At 42.7% G+C, this 28,000-nt stretch overlaps 2 protein-coding genes across 5 annotated transcripts in view; one reads left to right on the top strand and one right to left on the bottom strand.

Annotated features, from left to right (window-relative positions):
• ADAM22 (ADAM metallopeptidase domain 22) overlaps window positions 1-10,191 on the top strand; it is a 210,642-nt gene extending 200,451 nt beyond the window's left edge. For all 3 annotated transcript variants that reach the window (XM_043541248.1, XM_043541253.1, XM_043541252.1), the window contains one exon: window positions 521-10,191. In XM_043541248.1, coding sequence (XP_043397183.1) covers window positions 521-532 — 12 coding nt within the window. In that variant the 3' untranslated portion in view covers window positions 533-10,191. The remainder of the gene's footprint in view (window positions 1-520) is intronic.
• On the bottom strand, window positions 10,073-28,000 carry SRI (sorcin). 2 transcript variants are annotated; one of them, XM_027829017.3, is made up of 9 exons: window positions 27,674-27,982; window positions 22,720-22,803; window positions 19,225-19,294; window positions 16,570-16,611; window positions 14,535-14,578; window positions 12,385-12,532; window positions 12,081-12,194; window positions 11,050-11,108; window positions 10,073-10,439 (listed from the first exon to the last, which is right to left on the bottom strand). In XM_027829017.3, the coding sequence occupies exons 1-9, from the start codon at window positions 27,722-27,724 to the stop codon at window positions 10,413-10,415; spliced, it is 639 nt and encodes a 212-aa protein (XP_027684818.1). In that variant the 5' UTR covers window positions 27,725-27,982; the 3' UTR covers window positions 10,073-10,412. The 2 variants fall into 2 exon arrangements, with proteins under 2 accessions (XP_027684818.1, XP_007066784.1); XM_007066722.4 differs by lacking the exon at window positions 16,570-16,611 and having other exon boundaries at window positions 27,674-28,000.

Here is a 28,000-nt window from a genome sequence, read left to right as displayed (position 1 = left end):
GCAGCACAGGTAGTGGTGATATGGGCTGCCATGCAAAACTTCACCCTGCTCAAGATGGAGCAACTACAGAATGGAGAAGATACACAGTTGTCATGGCCCATCAAGTTAACGGGCTTTTCTGCTGAGTCTTCCAATATGGGTGCCAGCTGTGATGCACATACCTGCTGACGAAGGGTGCTGAGAGGTCACTAAGGCCCATCTCCTCAAAGGGATTTAGGCTCCTTACTTCCATTGAAATCAAATGAAGTTAGGTACCTAAATACCTTGAGGGATCTGGGCCTAAATTATTTCAAACATGCCATAAATAGGTGTCTGATAATAAGGATTTTTGGTTACTAGTAAAGTGAGCTATATTTAAAAGCAATGATCTCTGTTTCATACTGTGGGGTAAGAATGTTGTGTATTTAAAATAAGATTAATATGACCAGTATGTTGAGGATTGAAAAGCAGATACTGCATTCAAATAGAAACTTTGCACCATGCTTTTGCTCTTCTGTGTATTAAATTCTTCATGCCACAGCTTACCTGCTGATGCTGGATGTGCTGAGAATCAAGCTATCAACAAGGAGGAGGTAACATCATAAGGAACCCATGCTACAGTTTCTGATGTACAAATTCATACAGTGTATCAGAAATGTCTGATTGCTAATTTGCACATTAGTATTATATGCAAACAAGTAAGCACAGCTAGTTAAAAAAGTTTCAATTCTTTAATTATACAGTGTGTCTGTGTATAAATATGTTGTGAATTTAACCTTAAGTCTCATGAGATTTTTCTGGACATGTTTCTTTAAGTACAGATACTTCTAAATGACTAACAGTTTTCTCCTTGGTGTCTGAGACTTTGAACCTGCTAAGTTGATGTATGTAGGCCCCATGTATACAGTACATTTTACTGTCTTGGGTGATTATAAAATAATGGGCCTTTAGAGCATGGCTACAATTAAAAAAAGAGAGAACTTTGACGACAGATTAGATATCAAGCCTTTTCCTTCCCCTCCCATCTCCATTGGTGTTAATTTAACTCACCTGAGCCTATCTACACCAGTGCAACAACTGTTTTCAACATCAAGGCCAGAAATAGCCACATTTGCTGGTGTAGGACCTTCTACACTACAATTTCTAACCAAATATGTAACCAGTTTGTTGCTTGGTCGGCTGAGCATAGTTTTTGGACAGACATTCCTGCATGTAAATTGTAAAAACTATAGGACATTTTAACCAACACCTCCTTACAGGTTTGGCTCCTCCATCCATGTGTGCCATAGGACATCCTAGCATGCATTGTCTCACATGCTGGTGATGCCCCATAGTGTGCATAGCTTCCATGCATTATCCCCTCTATTGGGCAATATGGGATTGCTGGCCAGACTCGTGTGACTGTTGCTGTCAGCCTGTGTGGATAGCACATAACTTTTTAAAAGTATTTCTCAGGCCCATGGGATAGAGTCTGAGCCTCCAGAACAGTTTTCAACAACCATTTGGGAAAAGTCCACAACTGTGTTGCTTAAAGCAGGTAACAGGAACAAGTGCTGGAAACCATGGCAGGAAATAGTAATGCTGTACTGTGTTGGGGTTTTAAGGGCCTGTCTTACACTGGGCAAACTTTATACTTGGTTTTAAAACCAATTCAGCTAAGCCAGTCAGGCTTTGTTAACTTCGAAACCAGATCTAAACCACAGCTTCCATCAGTTTTAAAGTCACTTTAGTGGAACCAGTCTGAACTTTTCTGCAGTATAGACAGACCTGAATTGCCATGGGATTCAGAGAGAAATGAGGATTAGGGGAAATACAAAGAACAAGGCAACTAAAAAGCACACTCTGCGGAGGGAGGGCTGAGTGACTCAGGAGTCAGAGTGGGGTATGAATTCAGCTGGTAACATTTTTAATGCTGGTGTTAGTTACAGGAGTTCAAAACCAAGACACCAATTTATTTCTGTTTCTCTGTATTATTATGACTTTAAAATGTTTTCTTTTTAAAAACTTACACAAGGCCTTAAGACTGTATTCAAGCTTTAGCATGCTGAGTATTTTTTTACAAGCAGGTTAGAAACGCCTGTAAATTTGCCTGACTGACCTTCAAGTATAGTGGTGCTAGCAGATAAACATACAATACTGTAAGGCTGTAATACAGTAAGTGCTAATATATCATATTGTAATAGCAGAAGGATTTCTGCTCACTACCTTTGTATTTTATGCTAGGGAATAATCTAGTGTAGGTTCAAACTATGAGTATATGACCTGTTTTTTTCTTATGGGTAAAAAATGTTTCAGTACTTAGTGTTTTATATAGAATATTGTACTTTTCATTTTTTATTACAATCATTGCATAGATGCAAAATGTTATTTTTCCAAAATAGCAAATTATGGACTGTTTAAACTGCAGGAGAAAATACTATTTACAATATGACCACGTTCAGAAAAGCTTTTAGCATTGTACATATCAGTAGAGTCTGCCAGCTTTGTTTTGTGCTAGTATTTTTATTGTGTGTTGCTATAAAAAGATCTATTAATTTCTGAAGCTACCCCCTTAAGTAAAACATTCATAGTGGACAAGTACTTGGTTTCACCATTGGGGACTGGCTAAACTGGACATAAACAATCACTTTGCAAATCATTGTCTTTGCTACCTGAAACCCTCCTAATTCTTACACTACATTACAGAAACATCAGATTTTGACAAACACCAACAAGAAATGCTGCACATTTTATCATTGCAGCTTTGAGTGTGATATTTTTGACAAACGTTAGAGGCATTGGGCTGTTCAAGTGAGTGAAACTGGCTTTCCTATAGCTAAACAAAACATTGCTTTTATAAAATAAACTCATTGTAATTTGGGGTTCTAAATTCTTGCACAGTTTTATTAACATCGTAATAACCACTTCTATGAGAGTATTTAATACAAATGCCTGTGGTTTTCAATGTTACTGACATATTGTAACATCAGTAAAGTGACTTTCAATGAATAAGGCTGTGGTGTGTATGCATTTTTTAAAATTCATATATAGATACCTTTTATTAAAAGGCCTCTTAAATAAGAACACTCAACATTCAGCAGAGATACCCAGTTTACCACAGTGGACTCCAAATACTTTTAAACAACACTATAGATGCAGCATGGTAAATAGCAGGGCAAGCCTCTCACACAATGACTTCCTAGCATGCCCCAGATGTGTGCAAGAGGAACTATCTGAAGAGATAAGAGCCTAGTTTTAGTTTCTCTTCCCACGGGCTGTCTGCACAAGCTGCTTGCCAGAAAAATGTTTCTCCATAAAGAAAAATAGACTAACCACAACTTATTTTATATAGGCCAAAATGCTGTAGGCATAAACCACACAACACAGAAATAACAGCCATATTCATAATGATTACCTGATCTCTATTGACTCTTACAACACAGAGGCCTTGGCTACACTTGCAGATGTACAGCGCTGTGAGTTAAACCCGCCTTTGTACAGCTGAATAGGGAAAGCGCTGCAGTCTGTCCACATTGGCAGTTGCCAGCGCACTATCATGGCCACATTTGCGGCACTTCCAGCGGCATTGGGAGCGGTGCATTATGGACAGGTATCCCACAGAGCACCTCTTCCCATTTTGGCGTTGTGGGTTATAGGAAGGGGGTGTGGGGCGCAGGGCATTCTGGGTCCTGTCCCAACGCCCCGTGATGCATCGCTTCGCATCCCAGCAATCCCTGTGTTTCCGTCCACATTTGGCGCCATCTTTCAACAGTTTCTGTGCAGCGTGATCTGTGTTCCGTTTCGGTCTGTGGGAAATGGAGCCCGAACTGCTGAGGAGTACGCTAACGAGTCTCGCCGGCACGTCATGTTTGGCAGTCGACCTATTCCTTAAGATCCAAAGTGACAGTGAGGAGTCCGATGATGATATCGATTTGCGTAACGAGTACAACACGAGGTTGCTTGTGGCATTCACGGACATGCTCACCACTGTGGAACGGCACTTTTGGGCTCGGGAAACTAGAACTGAGTGGTGGAAATCACATCGTCATGCAAGTCTGGGATGACGAGCAGTGGCTGCAGAACTTTCGGATAAGAAAAGCCACTTTCATGGGACTGTGTGAGGAGCTCGCGCCCACCCTGCGGTGCAAGGACAAGAGATTGAGAGTTGCCATGATGGTGGAGAAGCGGGTGGCTATTGCCATCTGGAAGCTGGCAACTCCAGACAGCTACCGATCGGTTGCGAACCAGTTTGGAGTGGGAAAGTCGACCGTTGGACTCGTGTTGATGCAAGTTTGCAGGGCCATTAATCGCAGCTTGCTCAGAAGAACCGTGACTCTGGGTAACGCGCAGGGCATTGTGGATGGCTTTGCACAAATGGGTTTCCCTAACTGTGAAGGGGCGATAGATGGGACGCATATTCCTATTCTGGCACCACCGCACCTAGCCTCCGAGTACGTTAATCGGACTGGGTATTTCTCTATATTTCACGCATCTTTCGGAACACTGCCCTGTTCAGGAAGCTGCAGGCCGGGACTTTTTTCCCAGAGCGGAAGATCACAGTACGAGAAGTCGAAATGCCCACTGTGATCCTTGGAGACCCTGCTTACCTGTTAATGCCATGGCTCATGAAACCCTACAGAGGGAGCCTTGACAGCAGTAAGGCACGGTTCAACTACAGGCTGAGTAGGTGCCGAATGACTGTGGAGTGTGCTTTTGGCCATTTAAAGGGACGATGGTGATCTCTGTATGGGAAGCTGGACTTGGCTGAACACAGCATCCCTGCGGTTATATCCGCGTGCTGTACCCTCCATAATGTTTGCGAAGGGAAGGGTGAAATCTTCACTCAGGCATGGACCTCCGAGGTTCAACACCTGGAGGCTGAATTTGCACAACCAGAGAGCAGGGCTATTAGAGGGGCCCAGCGCGGGGCTGCAAGGATTAGGGATGCCTTGAGGGAGCAATTTGAGGCTGAAAACCACCAGTAATGTCTGGTGCCCTGCACGGGAGTGAAGTGCAGTGGTTCTGACTTGCCGTGCCTGTTTCTTTCCTGGGCTAAGGTATCTTTTACTTTATGCAATAATAAAGAATGTTTTCAAAGCCAAAAAATCCATTTATTGAAAAGAAACACAACTGCTTGGGAAACAGAAAGGGCAAGGGGATGGGGTGGGGAACGGTTCAATCATAGATTTGCGTATGTCCTGTTCTCATACTCAGCCTTCCTGTCTGGAGTGCTGTGCAAAGAGTGCTGCACTTCAGGATGGCTATAAATCAGGAAGGGGGTTGAGTGCAGTGGGCGAGGGTCGTAGTTTTCAGGGCTGGGTGGTGAAGCTACAGGTGTTGGAGGCAGCTGGTGGCGATAAACCCGGATGTTGGGGAAAGTGGGTTGGAGGTGACATGGGGGCACAAGGGAAAGAGTTTTGGGACAATGGCTGCGGGGGGCAGGCGCGGTAGTGCTCCACCTTCATGGCTACGAGCGCTTGGATAGAGTCTGCGTGGCACTCCATGAAGCTTATCAGCCGATCCGTGCTTTGCTGCCGGAGCTCCGTGCTTTGCCGCCGGGGCACTGCGTTTTCCTGGCGGATCCTGCGTTCGCTCTCCCTCCACTCCTGCGCTTTTTGATTCTCTTTAAGAGATTGCTGCATCATTTCTTGCAGCATGTCTTCTTTGCTTTTTCATGGCCTCTTCCTGAGTCTTTGTAGTCTCTCAGCCGGTGATAACACGGATGGCTGAGATCGCAAGGTTGCATCTGTAAAGGCAAAATGCAACACTTAACAGAGGCAGCATTGTTTATACCAGACAGAGTAATGATCCCCCCGAACTTAAGGAGGGGGCACACAGTCTACACAATAGCATAATTTTCCCATCCCAAAGCAAACGCACATAACCCCCGGGAGCCCCAAAATGGTGAGTAAGCACAGGGTCAAGGGGGACTGATTGTTTCACGGCTGTACTGTCCTCTGGGGAGAACCAGCAGCTGCAGGGGCACCTATACTGAACACTGTCCCCACATTTTCCACAGGAGTTCATCCTGGAAGATATCTCACTGCTGAGGGTGACCTGGGAAGCAAGGGAGGGTCTTCTATTGCAATGCAGCTTCTGCCCTGGCCCATATGCAGCTTGCCTGTGTGCAGCAATGGTCCCCCCACCCCTCGCGGCACAGTGGCACGGACACATTAGCCTAACTGGGACAAGGACCACAGTGGCTCTCCCAATAAACCTGTGCAAGCGCATTGCCCACGTTCCGGATGAGACTTTAGAAAAGATTACTGAGGCTGATTACTGCAATGTGATAGACTACATCAATGTGCTATTCCGCATCTAGGCATGCATGCAGCCCTAACCCTCCTAGCCCAGAGAGCCTGCACCGAAAAAATTCCTTCCCGAAAAAAAGCCACTTACCGGGAAACTGCTCTTCTGTTTGTCCTCCACCAAGTACCGGCCGCTGCGACTGGCTACCTTCCTCCTGGCTCGAGAAGAGCTCCTGGCTGCATGCATCTAGGGATTCTGGGGTGTTTCCCCCCACCCCAGCACCCTCACTCCCGCTTTCCTCCTCCTCCTCCTGCTCTGAAGTGTCCATGGTGGTGCTCGGAGTGCAGGTTGGGTCGCCCCCAAGTATCGCGTCCAGCTCTTTGTAGAATCGGCAGGTCCTGGGGGGAGCACCCGAGAGGCCGTTTGCCTCGCAGGCTTTGCAGCTCCTTCACTTTAACCCTGAACTACAGAGCATCCCGGTCATGGCCCCTTTCCCTCATGCCCGTTGATATCTGCCCGAAGATATCGTAATTCCTATGGCTAGAGCGCAGCTGGGGCCGCACAGCTTCCTCACCCCCAAACACTGATGAGGTCCAGCACCTCACCATTGCTCCATACTGGTGCTCGCCTGGTGCGTGGAGGCATGGTCACCTGGAAGGATTCACTGAGAGCACTCCACGCCTGGATGAGCAAACAGGAAGGGAATTTTCAAAATTCCCAGAGAATTTAAAGGGCGGGTCTGACAGTTAGTCACCTGAGGCCAGGGCAGTAGAGTTTGAACTGATGACCAGAGTGGCTAGAACAGGCATTGTGGGATACTCAGGAATACTTCTGGAGGCCAATCAGAGCGCATTGGGCGGCCACACTGGCGCTGCAGCACACCCGCGGTGGCGCAACAAACTTTCTTCCTCTCGGGCAGGGGGAGTACGGCCGCGCTGTAGCCACAGAGACATAGCGCTGTACGTGCCTTGCCAGTGTGGACGGCGAGTGATGTACAGCGCTCTGGGCGGCTTTATTGCGCTGTAACTCACAAGTGTAGCCAAGGCCAGAGTTACTTGACAGCAATAGCTTGCTCCTTGCCCTGTTAATGTCCCACTACAATTCCTGAGACAAGACTTTTTTACTCTAGGACTCAATATCTGTTAGTTTAAGGGAAAACAGAGATAAGTTTCCTTTTTTGGCACAAAACTATTTATGACTACATGAATGGGACTTTCTTGCCACAGATGAATACAGTAAATTAGGAACATCTAGATGACCATAAATAGTGGAGTGACAGAACTGGGATGGAATCAATAGTACTACATGCAAGGTCATGAATTTGGGTCTAATAATGTCTGTCATAAGCTGGGGGTTCATCAGTTGGAAGTGACAGAGGTGGAGAGAGATCTGAGTGTGTAGGTTGATTACAGGATGACTATGAGCCAGCAATGTGATTTGACTGATTCAATCCTAGGGTACATCAGGTGAGACATTTCCAGTAGAAACAGAGAAGTATTAATGCCACTGTACAAGGCTCTGCTGCGACCTCATCTGGAATACTGTGTACAATTTTGGTCACGCATGTTCAAGAAAGATGATTTTAGGGTGGATTTGATTGTGCTCTATACATTTATCAGGAGGTAAATATCAGAGAGGGTGAAGAGCTATTTAAGTAAAGGGACAACACCAAATAGGTTTAAAGTGGCCACAAACAAATTCAGGGTGGAAATTAGAAGAGTTTCAAACCATCAGGGGACTTAAGTTCTGGCACAGTTCTTAAGAGAGGACAATTTTATGAGTGCAAGTGTATGACAGGGTTGCAGGTGATGGGATGGGTCAGCAGCAGTCCTGAGGCTCACGTCTGGTTTATATCTTATGGTGCTACAAGCTCATACATCAGGTTTTCAGCTGGTTGGCCAGAAGGGATCAGGAAAAGATTTCCCCTCCCCACCCCCCGTACTCTAGGGTTTTTTGAGTTTGTTTTTTTTTATCTCTTTCCTCTGAAAGCATCAAAAATGGCCACAGATGGAGGTGGGCCAGGGCTCTGACATGGCATCAAGCAGTCTCTTTCTCTTGTACATGGCTGATCAGTTCTTGCTCTTATGCTCAGGATCTAACTGATTGCCATATGAGGGGTCAGGAAGAAATTTTCCTTCAGGTCAAATTGGCTGTGACTGGGGGGAGGGGCAAGGAGGAGTCATGTTCCTCATTTTGTGGGTGTAGCATTTCCCTGTTCTCAGCATGTGATACATAATAATTTAGTCTCCTGTGGGCTGCAATACTTTTGTCTAATTTCAGCTGCTGTGTTTAATCTGAGGGTGGTGGAGAGGTGGTGCTGACAGCCTGACACACATAGGAGGTCATACTAGATCTGAAGGTCCCTTCTGGCCTTGAATTCTGCATCTATCCTAGTGGATTGGATGTAACTGGATCACGTTTCCAAGTTTTTACCACAAACTTAGAGCTCCTGTATGGAATTTGTTGGTCTAAGTTACATGGATTTAAAAAGTGCTCCTTTATAATAATGCAGAAGATTACAGTTCTGGTTCCCAATGTGTGATAAACACAGACCTAACACATTGTGCACAACAGCATTACATAAAGAGTACTTGTTATGACCATGTCAAAAGTATTTAAAAAGCTTGCCTTGAAGAGGTTAAATATTTTAAGCAGAAACAAATGATTGTGTTGGGAAAGGAAAAAATACATTATCTGCTTTGGCAGGAAAAGTTTGTTTTTATGCTACCAGAAAGAAACTAACTATATTCTTGGCCAAGGAGTGGGTGTTGGCTTGTTTGCTTCTTTAGAGCTGGTGGGAACTCTAAAAACTTTGAAAAATACTTGTTCAGGTTTAGATGAAAAAGTGAACATTTCAACATTTCCCACAGATCAGGCATTCTGAAAAAACTTCAGTTTAATTTTTTTTACAAAGCAAACCGGTTTGATTTTGACTTAGTAAAAGCTAAGGACTGAAACATCTTACTTTCTTGTTAAAAGTGCCTGTTTTAATTAAACAGTTTAGCACTTAACAAGAACATTAGATAAGCACTCACTAAAAATTAGAGAAGCAGCGCTTTAATATCCTTATATTAGCTTGGAATAATTTTTCCAGGCTATTTAATTTCCTTGTTAAAAGCATCAACTGTTTCATAACCATCAACCCTTTTGAACACAAAAATGAGATTTTACTACTAATTAAAGTAACAGCTGTTTTAATAAAAAGAAAACTAAAATAAGCCAGGCGAACAATAGAGCCAGCCACAGAAGCTTCTGGAAAGCACCAAGATTCTTTAGGCAGGTGACTGAGGAGATGGGAGCCTTCTTGGGCTGCAAAGAATTTTATAGAAACTGGGTTTGTGCCTTTTGGGTTATTTGTCATTTAAAGAAGGCCTAAATTTACTTTAAGGTAAAGAGCCCTTTAAGCTAGGAAACATGAATTTAAGCCTCCATAAGCTGAAGTATTTTTGCTTGCAAAGGTGGGAGCTGAAGGTACAGTTATGGGAAATATAAACCTAATTCTGTGAATAACTGCATATATGTATAGAAGATATAAACCAATATTATTTTGAAGTGGCACAAACTGAACAGTTAGTTTTCTTAAGGCAACGAGAGCAGCCCACTACAAGATCACCGGATGGGAAAAGAAGTTCTTCAAATGGCCTCTGCGCGTGGATGTGCAACTTGCCATCCATGGCAAAATGGGCGGAGTCCATCCTGAAGAAATCAGGTTACAGATTAACTGTAGTTTCCCAATTTTCCATCTTGCTTTCTAGCATGATCATTACCCTATTATGTTGACTGTTCTATGCAGTACTGTCAAGGAACAAAACCACCACCATGGCTCCATGCTACTATGTAGGACAGGAAATAAGACAAGCTGCACTGTGATGAATGTTTTTAGTAGCTCATGAGAGGGGGAAGTGTAAACACTACAGAAAGTCTTACGATTTACATAATCATTTAAGTTATACATAAAAAGGTGATTTACAAGTATATGCAAAATTAAAAAAAATAAGGTTAAGGATGAGAGCTGATCTTTCATTTTAAAAACATCCTTTGTTCATTTGTATTTATCAAAACTAAAAAAAAAAATCACAAAGCAGCATCATTATAAAATATGCAAATACCAATATTTAGTTACATTGCCATGATAAATTTAGGTGCAAAGCAAAACACAAAGTGGAATGTTAATCATGCCCATCCACATCTTCCTTCCTCTTCAATTAGATGCTCATAACACACTGTATGAACTGAAAGAAAACAGGCATCCATATTAACCACGTGCAGTGGAACAGAAATAGTCTCGTCCCCCGACCACTCTGTTGTTTGAAATGCTCTCCACATATACCCATTGCCATCAACTCCATTTTCCACAAACTGTCTTCAGCCAAACAAGACACAATCAGGGAGCCACACCCAAGGAGGCTACCAGAGCATCAGAGTCCCCCTCCAAAGGAAGGGGGTGGGGGGAGCTAAAAAAGTTTGAGGGCATGAGAGCTTCACTGAGGGGAAGCCAAGCCAACCCGGAGGAGTGAAACAGAAACCTAACTATACCTGGATCCCAGCCCAGAAAGCACACAATATTCTGAAGATCTAGAACACCTACTGTCTGAGGGAGGAGTGATGAGTATGCACCACCATTTTTTTCCCTCCACAATTGGTTAGGAGGGAAGAGCGGATGGGAAGAGACAACTTTCTCAATACCTATTCTATCCTTGGGCTCTCAGCTAAGATAGGAAATAAGGGTGCCACTTGTAATAGTCTTTAGCAAAATGATTTTTTGGCTCCAGTTCTAAGTACTTTTTCTTTCATTACAATTGTAGCTAGGATGGCGTAAACAAGTGTCTTAGGTGCACTTACATCATCATACTGGAAATTCACAACACCCTGCTGGGATGTATCCCTTCTTCGAAAACTGTCTGCAAATATATATAAAGAATTGTGTATTACTGGAATCAATGGAAGCACTATCAAAACATTAAATATTTAGATGCTATCCTTCGGATTAAAATCGACCACTACTTTATTACTAAGCAGCATATGCAAAAACAATCTCTCTCTCCTGTAGTCTACTTCAAATTTGTGGCTTTTAAGTACTGCTCAGTTGGCACAAGGTTTTCATGTGCCAGTTTGTCCAAAGGCCAGTTTTTCTTTTCAGCAAAGACCTGGAGACTGGTTTTGTGAGGATTAATAGGTCTCTTGCTAATGCAGAAGAGCTTTGATGCTGCCAAATAATTAACACTCTACACCTTCTACTGTGAACACTGGTTCAGCAGAGTAGGCTGTGGCCCTCTCGTAAGTGCACTATTCACTACTGGAGGAAGCATTAGGAGCAGCGTTCTTACAGGGCAGGAGCAAGAAGGAGAAAGAGCTGAAGAGAGCAATGGAGAGGGTTCTGGAGAAAGGGTGACAGCAAGAAGTTAAGGGGGCGAATGACAAGAGAACAAACAGAAAATAGAAGAAATAAGGAAAGAGTTGGGGAAGACAATAGTTGAGCTCAGACAGGAAGCGATTCATACTACTGTTGAAACTCCCAAGATGGTAATTCCTTAGGTTCTTAACCTCAGTCTTTCAAAGCAACAGTTTGGAATTTTTCCATACACTTTTATGGTAATGAATAGTCGGAGAGACTTCTGGTCTGGCTAACAAACAATCTTTATAACTATTGCTATGTTTGTGATGTGGTATAAAAGTTGCTTTCCCTGAAGCGATTAAGCCCTTTCAGAAGAGGACAAGTGGGAGAACTTCAATTATAACATACGGTATCAGCTCTGACTGCTGTAGGAAGAGCCAACTCCTGGGATTAAGAGCTTAAAGTTTTCTGAGACACCTTAGATTAACCTGATTTCATAAAATAAAAATGTATTACCAGATACTTCTCTATAACATACCAGTGAGAGCTCTGAGTTTTACACAGCAGGCAATGTAATCATCAAATGTAATCTTCCCATGGGTGCTGTATCGTTTTGCGACTGCAGTCACTGCCTGTGGGCTCAACCTAAATCCTAATTGAAAAAGTCAGGAAAAATAGTGAAATGACAGCCAAGTTACAGTGATCCAAGGCAATTTTTATGGGAAGATTTGTTGTGTGCCAGTTAATGCAAAACATTATTATGTTGGGAAATCCCACCAAGTCATGATATTAGAAGCAGGAGAAATTTCAACAGCCAGTAATAGGGAAGTTTCACAATTTACCCATAGTTGTCAAGGCTTTCTGCAGCTCTTGAGGATCCACTGTACCACTTCTGTCACTGTCAAAATTTATGAAGTGTTGTCTCCACCCATTCAACACAGCCCAGAGCTCTTTAAATTCATTGAATCCCAATGTACCAGACATATCCCTCTGAATCATGGCTAAGGAAAAACTGTTTAATTTCCAAACAAGTGCTAAATATTCCTCAATGAGGATCTATATTCAGTCATGCAGGATTGAAATTTATTTACTTAAGTTTGGGAAATAAAAGATATCTTAAAAAAATTCATTGTGCTAGTGTTACCTTCCTCTAGAGCAAAAAACTATCCCAGAGCTCAGGTAGACAGAATACTTTTGGCCAAAAGTCAGCAATCAGAAAGCCAAAGGTACTCCTCCATCCATCTGAAAAATAAATACAGCATTTCCTCTCTGGTGCTGTACTGCCTCCTTGCATTTTCCATCATTAGAGTGCAGCTGTAGCTTTGTCCAAACATCAGAAAAGCAAGCAATAAAATAAAGGCTTGTGCATATACTAGTATTTGATATCATAAAAATAAGATTTGCTTTGCAGGTCAGGTACTAAGAGTAAAATAAGAAAGTTAAGGTAGTTAGAGCCCTGCAAATCCATGGATATCTGCTTTATATCTGCGAATGTGGTTGTATTGTTTATGATCTTTGCGGACTGCATGCGGATCCAAATTTTTGTATCTGCACGGGGCTTTAACAGCAAGATAGGTGATATGGGTGCGGATAGATATAAAAGTTAATAGTTTTTGCATCCGTGCAGACTCTAAAGGTAGTGGACCAGAGAACTATAGTGGAGCTCATCATCAAAATATTTTGTTAGTGGTGAGCCTACATGTCCTAATGCTTCTTATTTTATTTCTGATAATGTCTTGCAGCAAAGCATTTGGCATAGCGGTTATAGTTCCAATAGTGTACAAAAGAAACCAACTCTCCTCTTGTATTTTTCCCTTTCCATTCCTTTGGCATTTTGAGTTAGAAAATGAAGGCTTTTTTTTACGCTTTGTGTTCTCAATTCTGTCACTCACAAGAGTCTACTATTGGTATGCTAAATATCAAGTGATCTATCAGTGCAGTGAGTACCAATTAATCACATCAGTGCAGAGACACTTTATAAATGAATATAGTAGAACCCCTATTTTATCAATTGGGTACTCAGTTCTTAATATCAAACATCTCAGAATTACATAGGTATAATGCATAAGTTAATCGTTCATAACCAGTGTATACAGTATGCAATTTTTTTTTTTGAGCGAACTGCAAACTTGTCAAACATGTGCAGCCACTTGAATGCTGGCTGAAGAACTGAAGTCACATTCTGTGGCAGAAAAAGGACTTGGCCAGCAAAAGAAAAGATTAATATAACACGTCTTTCATAAGATCAATGTTCATAAAATAGGGGTTCTACTGTAGCTAATCCTTCCAATTCCAGTTGTGTGTTAGAGCTGTACTACCTTGGATACTCTTCCATGGAGACTTTCTACTTAAATGACATAACTAGCAACTCATTCTGCCTACAATATAAAGATTAACCAGTGTGTTTTTAAAAAGCACTTCAAGCCATCAGAGCTTTCATGTTAATGCAATTACAGGCAGGCCTGATAGCACCACATATTAAGGTTGCCAGACACTTTCCATTATAACACACTGTTTTCAGTTACTTATAACTTTACCAATCTTTAACCATTTGGTCTGAAATTTTTCAGACCAAAAGCCTATAAATTTCCAGTTTACCCTTATAGTTTGAAAGTTTTTCCTAATAGCTAACCTAAATTTCCCTTGCTGCAGATTAATCCCACTACTATGTGTCCTACTTTCAGACATGGAGAAAAATTTATTACCATCCTCTTTATAACAGCCCTTCCCTTAACATACTTGATTTTTGATACCAGGTTCCCCCTCCCACCCAGTCTTCTTTTCTCAATGAATGAGACAGGGTTCTGTGGAAAAAAGTATTATGGAATTGAAGACGATATCAAAATGCATAAATACAAGGGGCAGAATTAAGGTTGCCTGTGCAAACTAATTCTGGTATTTCTTAACATAGGAGTGCCTGATTTTGCAACTGTAATGTTCTTTTAGCAGTTTCCTTTTGTAATATTTATGTAGTACATATGACAAAGGATACATCCAGCATAGAAATCATGAGCCTGCACGTCTCTAGGTTGAAAGCTGTTTAAATGAGGGGGAAAAAATAGATTAGTAGCAGTAAATATGAATTACTGATTTCTCAGTTTGGTTTCATACTATGTACATGAAATAAGACATCACTCCCACTGGAAAGCTGCAGTCTTGCAATTAGCAATCTCACTCTGATTCAAATAAAGAAAAAAACCTTATATTATGAGTTGGGTGGTGCAAGAGGTTATTATTTTAAGCCTGTTTTTGGAATCCAGTCTTAAATTTCAAATGAGATAAATTTTAGTCAATCTCAACTCATTTAAGCTTTTGGTTACATCAAAATGGGTAGTCTGATCAGGACAGTAATAACAGTAAACGCTACCAGCCTAGACTGGAGTTAAACTGTTGGGATACAGAATGTTTTCACATCTAGACCATTACTGGTGCCCTGAGCAATTCAGCTCCACTCAACACACAAATTTAACTTTGTGGACATCATATCTCAGGTACTTGGATCATCAAGTCTACTCATAAGCATTCTTTGGTGAACATCAATAGATGCATGCGGGTGTCACTTTCCTAAATGTGTTAACACTGGTCATTTTAATACATTATAGATGTTATCGAACTAGAAAAACTTGTTTTCCGAGTGACTTATTACAAAATAAAGGGATGAAAATGGAATTATGAAGGCTCTCTCAAATTAGTTTATTGTAGAAGTTAAAAACCTGAGACATTTGTGTACATAGTTTATTTTTAACTTCTCCAAAGCTTGACACAGAGCTGTTTTTGCAGTCTAATTACCAGCCTCTAACTGCGCTTTAAGTTGTTTTGTTACTGTAAGTACAAGGCTTTAGACACTATGAATGTGTGTCAACTCTGCAAAGTGACTCTTTGAAAAATGGCACATTCTTACAAAACAGATCTGTTCTTGGTGGATTCAGAATTATACCTGCTTGCTTGAGAATCCACACTACTCTTGCCGTTAGTCTCATTGCACGTCAGATTAGTTAAGAGAACTTGGTACTTCATTAGGAATTTATGTTCTAAGAGAAATGGGGCCGCACAGGTGTAAAAGAGGGAAGAATTTGGCCCACACAATCTTCATTACTGGTGATGATACAAGCAGCAGGGGAGGGAAAAAAAAAAAAAACCCCTTGATTTTCAGATCAAGTTAAGTTTCCAAAGCAGGCAGCAAGAAAAATCTTTATTTATAACTGTACAAGTTAGAGTTGGACTCACAGAAGAAAACATGGAATCGAATCTACTCTGCTACTTTTATAGTACCTTTTCAGAACACAGCTTCACATTAAAATATCTGTGCATCTGTTTTAAAAATTTCAAAAGTCAGTTGCATGAACTTTAAGATTAGAAAGGTCTAAATTTAACCTTTGCGTCTAAAGAGCATCAACCCAGATTTGTAGTAGTTGTAGCCTTCACTCCAGATTTCTTTACTGCTCAGGATAAAAATTCAAAATATAATTTTTGGATATTCTACAGAAGTTTCCTCATTCTGTAGGAACACCTACTCAGGGTTGTGAACCCTCCAGGACTGTCCTGGAGTCTCCAGGAATTAAAGATCAATCTTTAATTAAAGATTATGTCATACAATGAAACCTCCAGGAACACATCCAACAAAACTGGCAGCCCTACACCTACTAACTATGCTTAAGTAAACACATGGGGCTCAACTCAACTGAAGGTATGTCAGCTTCTGCTGTATAAACCCTCTATTATCTTTGTATGAAGACTATCATGCAGACAAGATCAATATTTAAAAAGTTACATCCCAGGTCATCAAATTCCTCTGTTTGATGTAGTAATCAATAAAACCGGTACTGCTCAAACGGCTGATGACAGGATTAGGTGTAAAACTCCTTCACTGGAGGTTTTATAGAGATGAATATCTAGTCAAATAGATGTTGCAACTGAGTTGCAGAAAGACCACTTCTGAAACATGAATTCTTTTACACATTACCATTTAGAATTCAAAATTCTAAGCATTAATATTTGGAGAGTGGCTGTTCTGAGTTAAAACTTACCCAACATCTGAAACAGACAGATATCTCCTAGACAGCCAAATACTGTAGAGTGAAAAATCAACAAGATACTTAAACCCCTGAATTCTGTGACAGACTAATTAGAGAAACTGTATCAAAAAGTCCTTGAATTGATCCTCTGGAAATCTGGTACTAAATACACTCAAGGAGCCATGGGCCTAGGGATGAATAGAGAACTCATACCTTCTCAATAGAAGGGCCTGCTCCAAGGGGACCTTTTATGCTGGTTTCTAATGGACTCTGTGGAAGGATCTCTCGTTTATTGAATCTGGGTGTCCACAACACCCGGTCCAACATAAATCTTAATTGTGCATTGGAATATCACATTCACAAAATTATTAGGGCAGTCAAGCAATTACTCGCACTGTTAAACAATAGAATACCATTTATTTAAATAATTTTGGATGTTTTCTACATTTTCAAATATATTGATTTCAATTACAACAAAGAATTGAAAGTGTACAATGCTCATTTTATATTTTTGATTTGCACTGTAAAAAAAATAAAATAGTATTTTGCAGTTCACCTGATATAAGTACTGTAGTGCAATCTCTTTATCATGAAAGCTGAACTCACAAACGTAGAATATGTACAAAATAAACTGCATTCAAAAATAAAACAATGTAAAATTTTAGAGCCTGCAAGTCCACTCAATCCTACTTCTTGTTCAGCCAATCGCTCAGACAAACCAACTTGTTTACATTTGCAGGAGATAATGCTGCCCGTTCTTGTTTTCAATGTCTCCTTAAAGTGAGAACAGGCATTCTCATGGCAGTGTCATAGCCGGTGTCTCAAGATATTTACGTGCCAGATGTGCTAAAGATTCATAAGTCCCTTCATGCTTCAACCACCATTCCAAGGGACATGCATCCATGCTGATGACTGGTTCTACTCAATAACAATCCAAAGCAGCGTGGACCGACACATGTTCATTTTCATATCTGAGTCAGATGCCACCAGCAGAAGATTGATTTTTCTTTTTTGGTAGTTCAGTTTCTGTAGTTTCTGCATCAAAGTGTTGCTCTTTTAAGACTCCTGAAAGCATGCTCCATCCTGATCAGATTTTGGAAGGCACCTGAGAATCTTAAATCTTGGGTCGAGTGCTGTAGCTATCTTTAGAAATCTCACATTGGTACCTTCTTTGCATTTTGTCAAATCTGCAGTGAAAGTGTTCTTAAAATGAACCACATGTGCTGGGTCATCTGAGACTGCTATAACATGAAATATATGGCAGAATGCGGGTAAAACAGAGCAGGGAACATTGAAATCCTTGAGGGAGAATTCTGTCACAAATTTAAACAACACATTTTGTTAACGAGAGTCATCAGCAGAGAAGCATATCCTCTGGAATGGTGGCCAAAGCACAAAGGGGCAAACAAACGTTTAGCATATCTGGCACATAAATACATTGCAATGTCAGCTACAAAAGTATGAGCGTTGCCAGCAGACTGAGGGAAGCGATTATTCCCCTCTATTCAAAACTGGTGAGGCCACATCTGGAGTATGGCATCCAGTTTTGGGCCCCCCACTACAGAAAGGATGTGGACAAATTGGACAGAGTCCAGCAGAGGGCAATGAAAACCATTAGGGGGCTGGGGAACATGACTTATGAGGAGAGGCTGAGGAAACTGGTCTTATTTAGTCTGCAGAAGGGAAGAGTGAGGGGGGATTTGATAGCAGCCTTCAACTACCTGAAGGGGGGTTCCAAAGAGGATGGAGCCAGGCTGTTCTCAGTGGTGGCAGATGACAGAACAAGAGCAATCATCTCAAGTTGTAGTGGGGGAGGTCTAGGTTGCATATTATGAAAAACTATTTCACTAGGAGGGTGGTAAAGCACTGGAATGGGTTATCTAGGGAGGTGGTGGAATCGCCATCCTTAGAGGTTTTAAAGGGCTGTCTTGACAAAGCCCTGGCTGGGAGGAGTTAGTTGGGGATAGTCCTGCTTTGAACAGGGGGTTGGAGTAGATGACCTCCTGAAGTCTCTTCCAACCTTAATCTTCTATGATTCTAAGAAGAGGGCAGCATTATCTCCTGTAAATGTAAACAAACTTGTTTGTCTTAGTGATTGGCTGATCAAGAAGGAGGACTGAGTGAACTTGTAGGCTCTGAAGTTTTACATTGTTTTGTTTTTGTACACTTTTTGATTTCAATTACAACACAAAACAATATATATGAAAATGTAGAAAAACATCCAAAATATTAGTAAATTTCAATTGGTATTCTATTGTTTAACAGTGCCAATTAAAACGGATTAATTTTTTTGAGTTAATTGTGTGAGTTAACTGCAATTAATTGACAGCCCTAAAAATCATCTCATAGTAATGTACCTGCTAGCCTAATGGATAACACAAACTAAATTTGGTGAAACATCAGCAGTTCCAGGTGAGCCAATAGGAAGTGAGAAGGCAAAACTAAAATCCTTCTGTAAAGAAGTGTTATCGGGGCCAACTACTCCCTATGACTAAGTTCTTGCAGCATAGTGCAAGAGACTCCAGAGTGGAATGTATGGAAGCAGTTAGACTACTTTCAAAAACAAATGTAAATGCTTCTTACTATGTGAACTTAACTATGCAGACAGTACAACTAATGATTGTCTAATATGAATCAAATATACTTTTATTTAAATTGTCAACTTACGTTTATACCCTCCTGCTATGCCCGACTGGGTCAGACATCTCTGCAGCTCATCAGCATCTATTTGTCCATCCTTTTGAAAACAGAAAAGTAGGCTTGGAAAAGTTAGCTTTTCATTAGTAAATGTCGATAAACGTTCCTCTCAAGATCCATGTTCACTGATAAACCTACACATGGAACCTTATACAAAAGACTGGTTCTACCTAGCATACTAATTTCAATTTAAATTCACTCCAAATTATTTTATTCATAGTTTAAGACCAGAATGGACCACTAGATCATCTAGTCTGACCTCCTGAATATCACAGGTTATTTAAATATCACCCAAATACTTCTGTTGCACCCAATGATCTCAGTTAAACTAGAGTACTTTAATCCTCAGAAAACTGAACTGTTGCATGCCATAAGCAGAGAACAGGAAATACTGATGTGCCATCAATGCCCCTGTGACAGTAGGGAATTCATTGGGTGAAATAAATCCAGATGACCCTACCAGGAGATCCATGCCCCATGCTGTGGAGGCATAAAAAACAGCAAGGTCCTAGCTGATCTGAGTGGAGGGAAAATTCCTTCCCCACCCCAAATCCAGCAATCAGCTTGACCCTGAACATATGAGCAAGACATCAGCAAGGCACAGAGAATTCGCTGTACCAACTCAGAGCACCACTCCACCCCAACTGGTATCCCATCATCTCTAGTTATGTACAATCTGATGTTTCAGAGGAAGGAGAAAAACATTCCGAAGATTACAAAATGTGAGGGGGGGGGGAGAGAAACAACCCTCCTTCCTGACTCCTGAGATAAGATTAGTTACCATAATATAGAACTAAAAGTGCTATGAGCTTGTTGAGGACAACACAGACAATCCTGGTTTAAAGATTTGCATTCTAGATTCTATAATGGGACTCTACAAAACAAAGTAAACTATATCAGAGAACATATATCCCCACTTCCCGAGATAGATATTAGATCAACTTTTTTTGAACTGTCAGTTTGGAACAGTAAATTGTTAATAGAGCAAATTAAAGCAGAAAGTAAAGTATTTTAAAGGAATAAAACAGAAAAAATACCTATTTGCTCAATTAGGAATACGATTTCCTTCCAAAGCATCCCTCTCAAGGCCAGTTAGAGATTATGAACAACTGCCAAGTCAGGTAAAGCAATGAGCTGTCAAAAGTGGAGTTGGAATTGCATGTCACATTCCTCACACCCACGATTAAAGTTCATAAAAATTTCTAAAGTGCAATTTAACCTCATTCTAAGATGAAATGTTTTTTAGATGCAAATAGACTTGACTGATTCCAGAAGCATTAAGTACTAAAACAGGAGTTGTTTTATATTTGAAGCCTATCTAATTTTCCCCAGCATTTTCCTGAGAGTTTTGTATATCTGGTACATATCTAATTTAAGCCTGAAAGAACGATAAAAACTGCTGACTACAGATGATACCCAGATAAAATCATTAGAGAAAGGATACAGTCTTCAAATTTATAACTATAGTACTTCCAAGAGAGACTAGTGGGGGGAAAACATGCTTATCTATCAACTCCAGATACACTCCTCTGAATATGTCCTGTAAATAAGTGGTCTTTATTCTAGCTGACATTTAATTTTACAAGGCCTGACAAAAGGCAATTGTACCTTTTGACCAATTCAATACACTGCTCCCCAACTTTTAGTATCTTTGGTCTTCAGGCCAGCTTTATAAACAGTGCATTATATGCACTACAGGTATGGTAGAAACATAGGAAAACTCCAGTATAAGAAATTCAATTATATTAAATCAGAAGTGGTCAATCACGTTTTAAAATTCTTTAAATTAAGAAGTAAAACAAGAAGCCAGTATCTTTACAGCTTGAAAATGTGAAGGAGAACTGAAAGAATGGAAATTGGAAACAGAGCTATAAGGCAAGTTCTAGGTAAAAAAACCTTAACAGTCCAACTTTACATTAGACAGGGCTTTACAGACAAGCAGTAATAAAGTGAATAGTTCTCACAGAGACAAATTCAATTCACTGAATAGAGATTCTGAAAAAAAGGTTAGTGTGGTTTCAGTTTTTATTTTAAATATCTAAGATATTAACATTCATACGTTTTTCCTTTTAAGATAATTTCCAGTATAAATTTTATATAAAAACTCAAATTGATATTGCAGATGTACAAATTCATCCTGCGACAAATATATTGTGAGTGACAACAGGCTGCATATGAAAAAGGACAGTCAAGCCAGTTTGAGGTTCTATAATAATTTGACTTGAAAAGTTAGGTGGGTTTGGCCTGTTACGTATTTTCATGGATGGACATGTGATAATACTTTAGTCCTGTTCATTTTATCCATTCAGTCACTCTTTGCTTACAGGTTTATTCATCTCAAGGACTACTACAGGTAGATAACAGATTCTTCTTTAGCTCAGTAAGAAACATTTCTAAAGGTCTCTACTTTATTTCAGTGAAGAACCAGATTCGTGATGAATCAGGAGACTCCTTAGATATGTACTCATTTGACTACCTTCATGTGGTTTGTTCTAATATTCTCATTTGTTGTCTTTGCTGCCAGAATGTATTCATTCAGTAACCGTGTATTTTTGAAACTATTACACTTTAAAAAGTTAAATTATTGAAAGAGAATAGTGAAAAGGGGGCAGAGACCAAGAGTACTCTGGGATCCTTAATTCTGAATGTCTTGTCTTCCACAATTACACCCTTGAAACTGCATTAATGGGTTTTTGCAAATAAACCAACAGTTGGACAGACAAGTTGTTTACTGGACAATACATAGGATTTATTAGACAAAAATGACTAGAAAGATGTAAAGTCTATTTTATCACAGCAATAAAACCTCTAGCTCTAGGGAGCTTACTTGATTAAAATAAGATTTTAACATTGATTAGAAATTGTTACTTACAGGAATATATAGATGTTTAAAGACATTATGTAGAAAATACAAAATTATAGTATACCAAATCCTTTAGAGTAATAAATAGGCAGTCAAAACCCAGCATAGAAAAATTAAGATACAAATACCTGAAGAAAAAATGCACCCTTCTCCTATACTATGTTCACTCTGTCCAGCAAGCTACTCCAGGTAGTTCATACCACCAGGTTCTGGTACTCCCATGTTCCCACACCTAGTGAAGCCATCCCCTTACATAATGGCCTAACTCTTACTAACCTCTCCTGGCTCTTATTGAGGCCATCCATGCAGCTGACATTTCTGGCTGGATTCTTACACTACAAGTGATGGGCCCTTCCCACCCATGTGCATAGTTTTAAAGTGAGCCAGCATAAACTCAAACAGTATTTAATCTAATTTGACTTGATTCCCCAGCTTGTCCTCACACACAGTTTCCAGTATTCAGAGTTTCAATATGCTAGGAAATTCTGCTATACATGCACCTCTGTGGCAAACACTGATGTCCAATATTTAAGTTGTAATACAATGAGAATATTTTTGTCTTATGTCAACTTCAACCAAATTGTTTTGGGGGGAAAACATACCTGCCCAGCTACCGCAGCAAAATAACCATACAAAGGATCTTGAGTCTGCCCATGGAACACTGGTCCTCCTGGAGCAGCTCCATACTTTAAAACAAGAAATAAATGATTAAGATAAAATTAATGCTTTTAGTTGACAATATTTGCAATCTTACATTTCAACATCAATTCTGAGTGTCATTTTTATATACACCTTGTCAAAACATATAACTGCTTTAAAAAGAGAGCACACAACTTTGGTGTACATACTTGCTACAACGTAAAGCAGGCCTACATAAAATCTTACATTTGAGTCAGCCCAGTGATCTAATAGTAGCACAGAGTGCCTAAATTATTCGTATATGGCATCTCCATTCCTGGAGGTTCGCAACCATGGTAGCCCATGTTGTACGATCCTCTGCTAATCTAGTTCTTTTGATCCACACAGGATACCACATTGTCCATCAAAGATCTTCTTTTTCTGTGTTGTTCTCCTGCCATCAACTTTCCCTTGAAGTGCCTGCAAACTCACATCACCCACCGCAAACTCAGTCTGTCTTCTCACTAGCATTTGCTCAGTTCTCTAGTATGTTTTCATTGGTTACATAGTCTATCCATATTTTCCAGAATTCTTCTATAACACCATAATTCAAAGGACTGTAGTTTCTTTGTTTGAATGTCCATGTTTTACAGCTGTAATGTAATACAGACCAAATGTTGGTTTTTAAGAGTCGGAGTTTAGTCTTCAGATTTATATCCCTTTTCCTCAGATATATATTCTTCCAGAATGTCTCTTTCCTCTTGTTATTCTGGTGCTGATTTCAGTATCAGATCTTCCATCTTCTGTAATAATGCTTCCTAAAAGTAGTAATAACTTCTCACTTGCTGTATGACTGTTATTCACTAGAATCTTCCATGTTTTCACAGGATCCTTGCATACCACTATAGTTTTTGTCTTGTCCACATTCAACTCTAAACCATATGTAATCTCCACTAACTTCATCAGACCTCCTCAGAATCAGCCACCAGCACTGTCAGTTGCATAGCAAATATGCCTAAATTAGGGGGTCAAATTTATACTCTAGTGCATGGGTGGGTAAACTTTTTGGCCTGAGGGCCACATCTGGGAATAGAAATTGTATGGTGGGCCGTGAATGCTCACAAAATTGGGCTTGCGGTGCGGGAGGGAGTGACGGCTCTGGTTGGGGGTGCAGGCTCCAGGTTGGGGCCAGAAATGAGGAGTTCAGGATGCGGAAAGGGGCTCCAGGCTGGGGGAATGGAGTGCAGGCGAAGGGGGGCTGCGGGTTCCGGCGCTGGGGATGAGGAGTTTGGGGTACAGGTGGGTGCTCCGGGCTGGGACCGAGGGGTTCGGAGGGCAGGATGGGAATCAGGAATGGGGCAGGGGATTGGGGTGCAGGAAGGTGTGCAGGCTCTGGGGTGGGGCTGGGGGTGAGGGGTTTGGGGTAGAGGAGGGTGCTCGGGCTGGGATCGAGGGGTTTGGAGGGTAGGAGAGGGATCAGGGCTGGGAAAGGGGTTGGGGCGTGGTGAGAGGCTCAGGGGTCCAGACTCTGAGCGGCGCTTACCTCAAGTGGCTCCCAGAAGCAGCAGCATGTCCTTTTCCCGGCTCCTCCGTGGAGGCATGGCCAAGCGGCTCTACACGCTGCCCCATCACCAGGCACTACCCCTTCAACTCCCATTGGAGTGCCGGAGGGGGCCACTGGAGCGCACAGGAGCCAGAGGGGGGCCATGTCACAGCTTCCGGGAGCCACGTGGAGTGGCCCCCCGATCCTGCTCCCCGACTGGAGCATGGGGGGGCGGGGACATGCCACAGCTTCTGGGAGCCACATGGAGCGCCCCCCGACCCTGTTCCCCAGATGGAGCACCGGATGGGGGCCATGCTGTGGCTCAACCCTGCTCCCCAGCAGGAGTTCGCGGGCTGTCTTAAAATGGCCTAAGGGCCGTAGTTTGTCCACCCTTGCTCTAGTGCTTTGAGGTTGAAAGAGTGCACCCTGCTTGACTGACATGAAACCACAAATTATTAGTATTAATTTGTTTTATAGCAGAGGTGGCCAAGCTACAGCACACGGGCTGGATCCAGCCCATCTAACATTTCCCTCTGGCCCACCAGGCTCTTTGGCTGCCCCCTCGCAATCTCCGGGCCCCTAAAAGTCCTGCAGCGCAGCAGGGAACTTAGGCAGGTACGCAGCCTGCCATTGCCCCTACCCTGCTCCCGGAAGTGGTCGGCCGCTGCTGGCATGTCTCTGCGCGCCCCTGGCAGGGGCAGGAGGCAGCGCCACATGCTGCCCCAGCACCATCCTCACAGTTCCCATTGGCCAGAAACCGGCCAATGGGAGATGCCGGGGAGGAGCCTGCAGGCACAAGCAGCGCATGGAGACCCGCTCCCCCCTTTTCTCTAATGGGCATGCAGAGACATGACAGCAGCAGCCGCCTCCAGGAGCGGCATGGGGCCACAGCATGCAGGCAACCTGTCTGAGCCCTGCTACGCCGCTGGCCGGAAGCCACCTGTGGTACACGCCTCCCGGCCAGAACCTACACCTCGCACCCCACCCCAGGTCAGAATCCCCTCCTGCACCCAAACTCCCTCCCAGACCTCACACCTCTTCCTGCATCGAAACTCCCTCCCAGAGCCCACCCCCCGCACCCCCTCCTGCACCCCAATCCCCTGCCGCAGCCCGGAGTTTCTTCCTGCACCCTAACTCTCTCCCAGACTCCGACCCCCTCCATTAATATAGTAGAAATATGCAGCCCTTGACGACTTACAAAAATTCGTGGAGTGGCCCCCCCTGCGAAAATTATTGCCAACCCCTGCTTAAGAGCAACATATAAAATCCACTACTAAAAATGTGGGCCCCAGTATACTAGGCACTGTACAAATACATAGAGACAATCCTTGCATGGAAGAGCTTACAATGACAAAGACAAAGTTGTAAAAAAAGTATTGCCCTTTTCCAGATGGGAAACTGAAGCACAAAGTAGTGAAATGGTTTGCTAAAGATCATGTAGAAAGACTATTAGAGCCAGAAATTGAACCCAGCTCACCTAACGCCAAGTCTACCCTTAAGTTTCATTGGGGTAGCAATACCACTATAGTTATACTGGCACCACCTTCTTAGTGTAGATACAGCTTACAGCAGCAATACAAATGCTTCTGCTGGTTTAGTTTATACAGGCTTGGTGAGCAAAGTAAGCTATACCTGCTAAAGCAGTTTTATGCCAGTAAACTATGTCTACACTAGAGCTTTTGCTTGTATAGAAATGTCACCCCGCCACGCTCCCTAACCAACAATGCTGTACTGACAAAATTTCTGGTACAGGCCTGGGCCTATGCTCCTGTCTGTTAAAGCACAAGCCCATTCTTCCTTTCAAAGAAGCTGAGTGTTATTTGTACCCACAAAAGGAATATTCATGTTTTAACTAGAGCTTTGATTCTAACTAAATTAGTTTTATTTAACAAAGGATAAGTTTAGTATGCTATTACCTCTATTGAGGGTGATGGAAGAATATATCTTGAACTGGATTTGCTGGAGCAGGGAGGGGATTCTAATCAAGTAGGCGGGTTTTCTGAGGTATTAGGCATCTACCACTGTCACTGATTTCATTGGATTTGTGCTGGAAATGGCCCAACTTGATTATCATACACATTGTAAGGAGAGTGATCACTTTAGATAAGCTATTACCAGCAGGAGAGTGGGGTGGGGGGAGGTATTTTTTCCTGCTTTGTGTGTATAAAAAGATCTTCTACACTTTCCACAGTATGCATCCGATGAAGTGAGCTGTAGCTCACGAAAGCTTATGCTCAAATAAATTGGTTAGTCTCTAAGGTGCCACAAGTACTCCTTTTCTTTTTGCAAATACAGACTAACCCGGCTGTTACTCTGAAAACTGATTTCAATGGCTTCAATTAACACCAGCACACTGAAAAAGTCTTTGCCATTTCTACAGTTCTATCAGTTGCCTGAGCCAGCAGCTTTTGTTATTCTAAGAGGAAAGGAAGAGACTATGTGCTGTGATAGGAGCCAGCTTCTGGTCCGCCAGAGGCGGCAGCAAAAATCCCCTTCTAGCCCTAACTATAACAGGAAAACAAAACCATTACCCACCTCAGGCTTCCTACAGAAATTTAATATTCTGACTCATTCTTCTCCCAAGCCCCGCAAGCTTGTAAAATGCATGTACTTCAACCAGTTTACTTTTGATCTAAGAACTGTTTACATGATTACACTAACCAGACAAATGCTTTCAACAGGCCTAGGAACCAGTTCAGTCTGAACCATTTTACATCTAGGGAGGGGACACACAGAGATCAAGCTCGGTGGCTCTTCAAAATCTCACACAATCCACCGCTTTTGCTAGGGACTGTGGGCTAGGTACTGGGCACTGCAACGGAAAGCGTCTAGATCAGTGCTGCGGGTAAACGGGGGGAAAAGGATCTTAAACTAGTTGGGCGCCTAGTGCCGATGGCGTGGAGGCCGCCTAGCCACAGGGCTTGCGAACAGGATCCATACGCCAGCGGAAGAGCGGGGGGCGGCTCCCGAGAAGGCAGGACACGGCCGTGCTGTTGCTGGGGCGGTGGACGTTGCACGGAGACTTGAGCTTTAGCACTGGCACGTGCCCCGACAGCTCCGTAGCCGGCGCACAGACTCTGCCGGTCAGAAAAGCCGAGCTCCCTGCTACAGACATGGCCCAGGCCCGGCAAAGCGTGTCCGACCCCCACCCACCGGCAAGGCACCTGCAGCCCGGACACGGCCCCCGTGTCGGGGGAGGAAGCCTCCTCCCGCCCCGCACAAGGCTGGGTGTGTGTGTGCGGGGGGGTGTCTCCTCTCACCCCCCCCCCATAGCCCCCCGGGGGGCTCCTCTCGCCCCGCAGCACGGACAGCCAAGCGGGGCGGGCCTGGCTTTGCGCCCGGCGGGAGGCTCGTCCCAGCCCCTCAACGCCCTGCAGGCCCCGGCCCGCGCTTACCCCGCCCTGGTAGTAGCCGCCTCCAGCGCCGGGATGCCCAGGATACGCCATGTCTACCGCGCTACGGTCCGCTGTTCCCCGTCCCTAACAGCTGCCCCACAGGGCGTGGGGAGGGGCGCCCGGGTCACACCATCCTCCGGGTGGACCCGGAGCAGGGCGCACGACTTGCAGCACCGCTTCTCCCTTCCGTCCCGCGGGGCGTGAGCGACTGCGAATCGCTGAGACGCGGCGCGGTTTGTTGCTCTGTTAGACCCCCATTTTAGGAAATTATCCCCTTTGGCTCGCTCAGAAGGGAGAAAACACCCCTCCGCTGTAATGGTACCGGCC

This window comes from Chelonia mydas, chromosome 2 (assembly GCF_015237465.2).
Source record: "Chelonia mydas isolate rCheMyd1 chromosome 2, rCheMyd1.pri.v2, whole genome shotgun sequence".
In the NCBI taxonomy this organism is placed as follows: domain Eukaryota; kingdom Metazoa; phylum Chordata; order Testudines; family Cheloniidae; genus Chelonia; species Chelonia mydas.
This window is presented reverse-complemented; position numbering and strand designations above follow the sequence as displayed.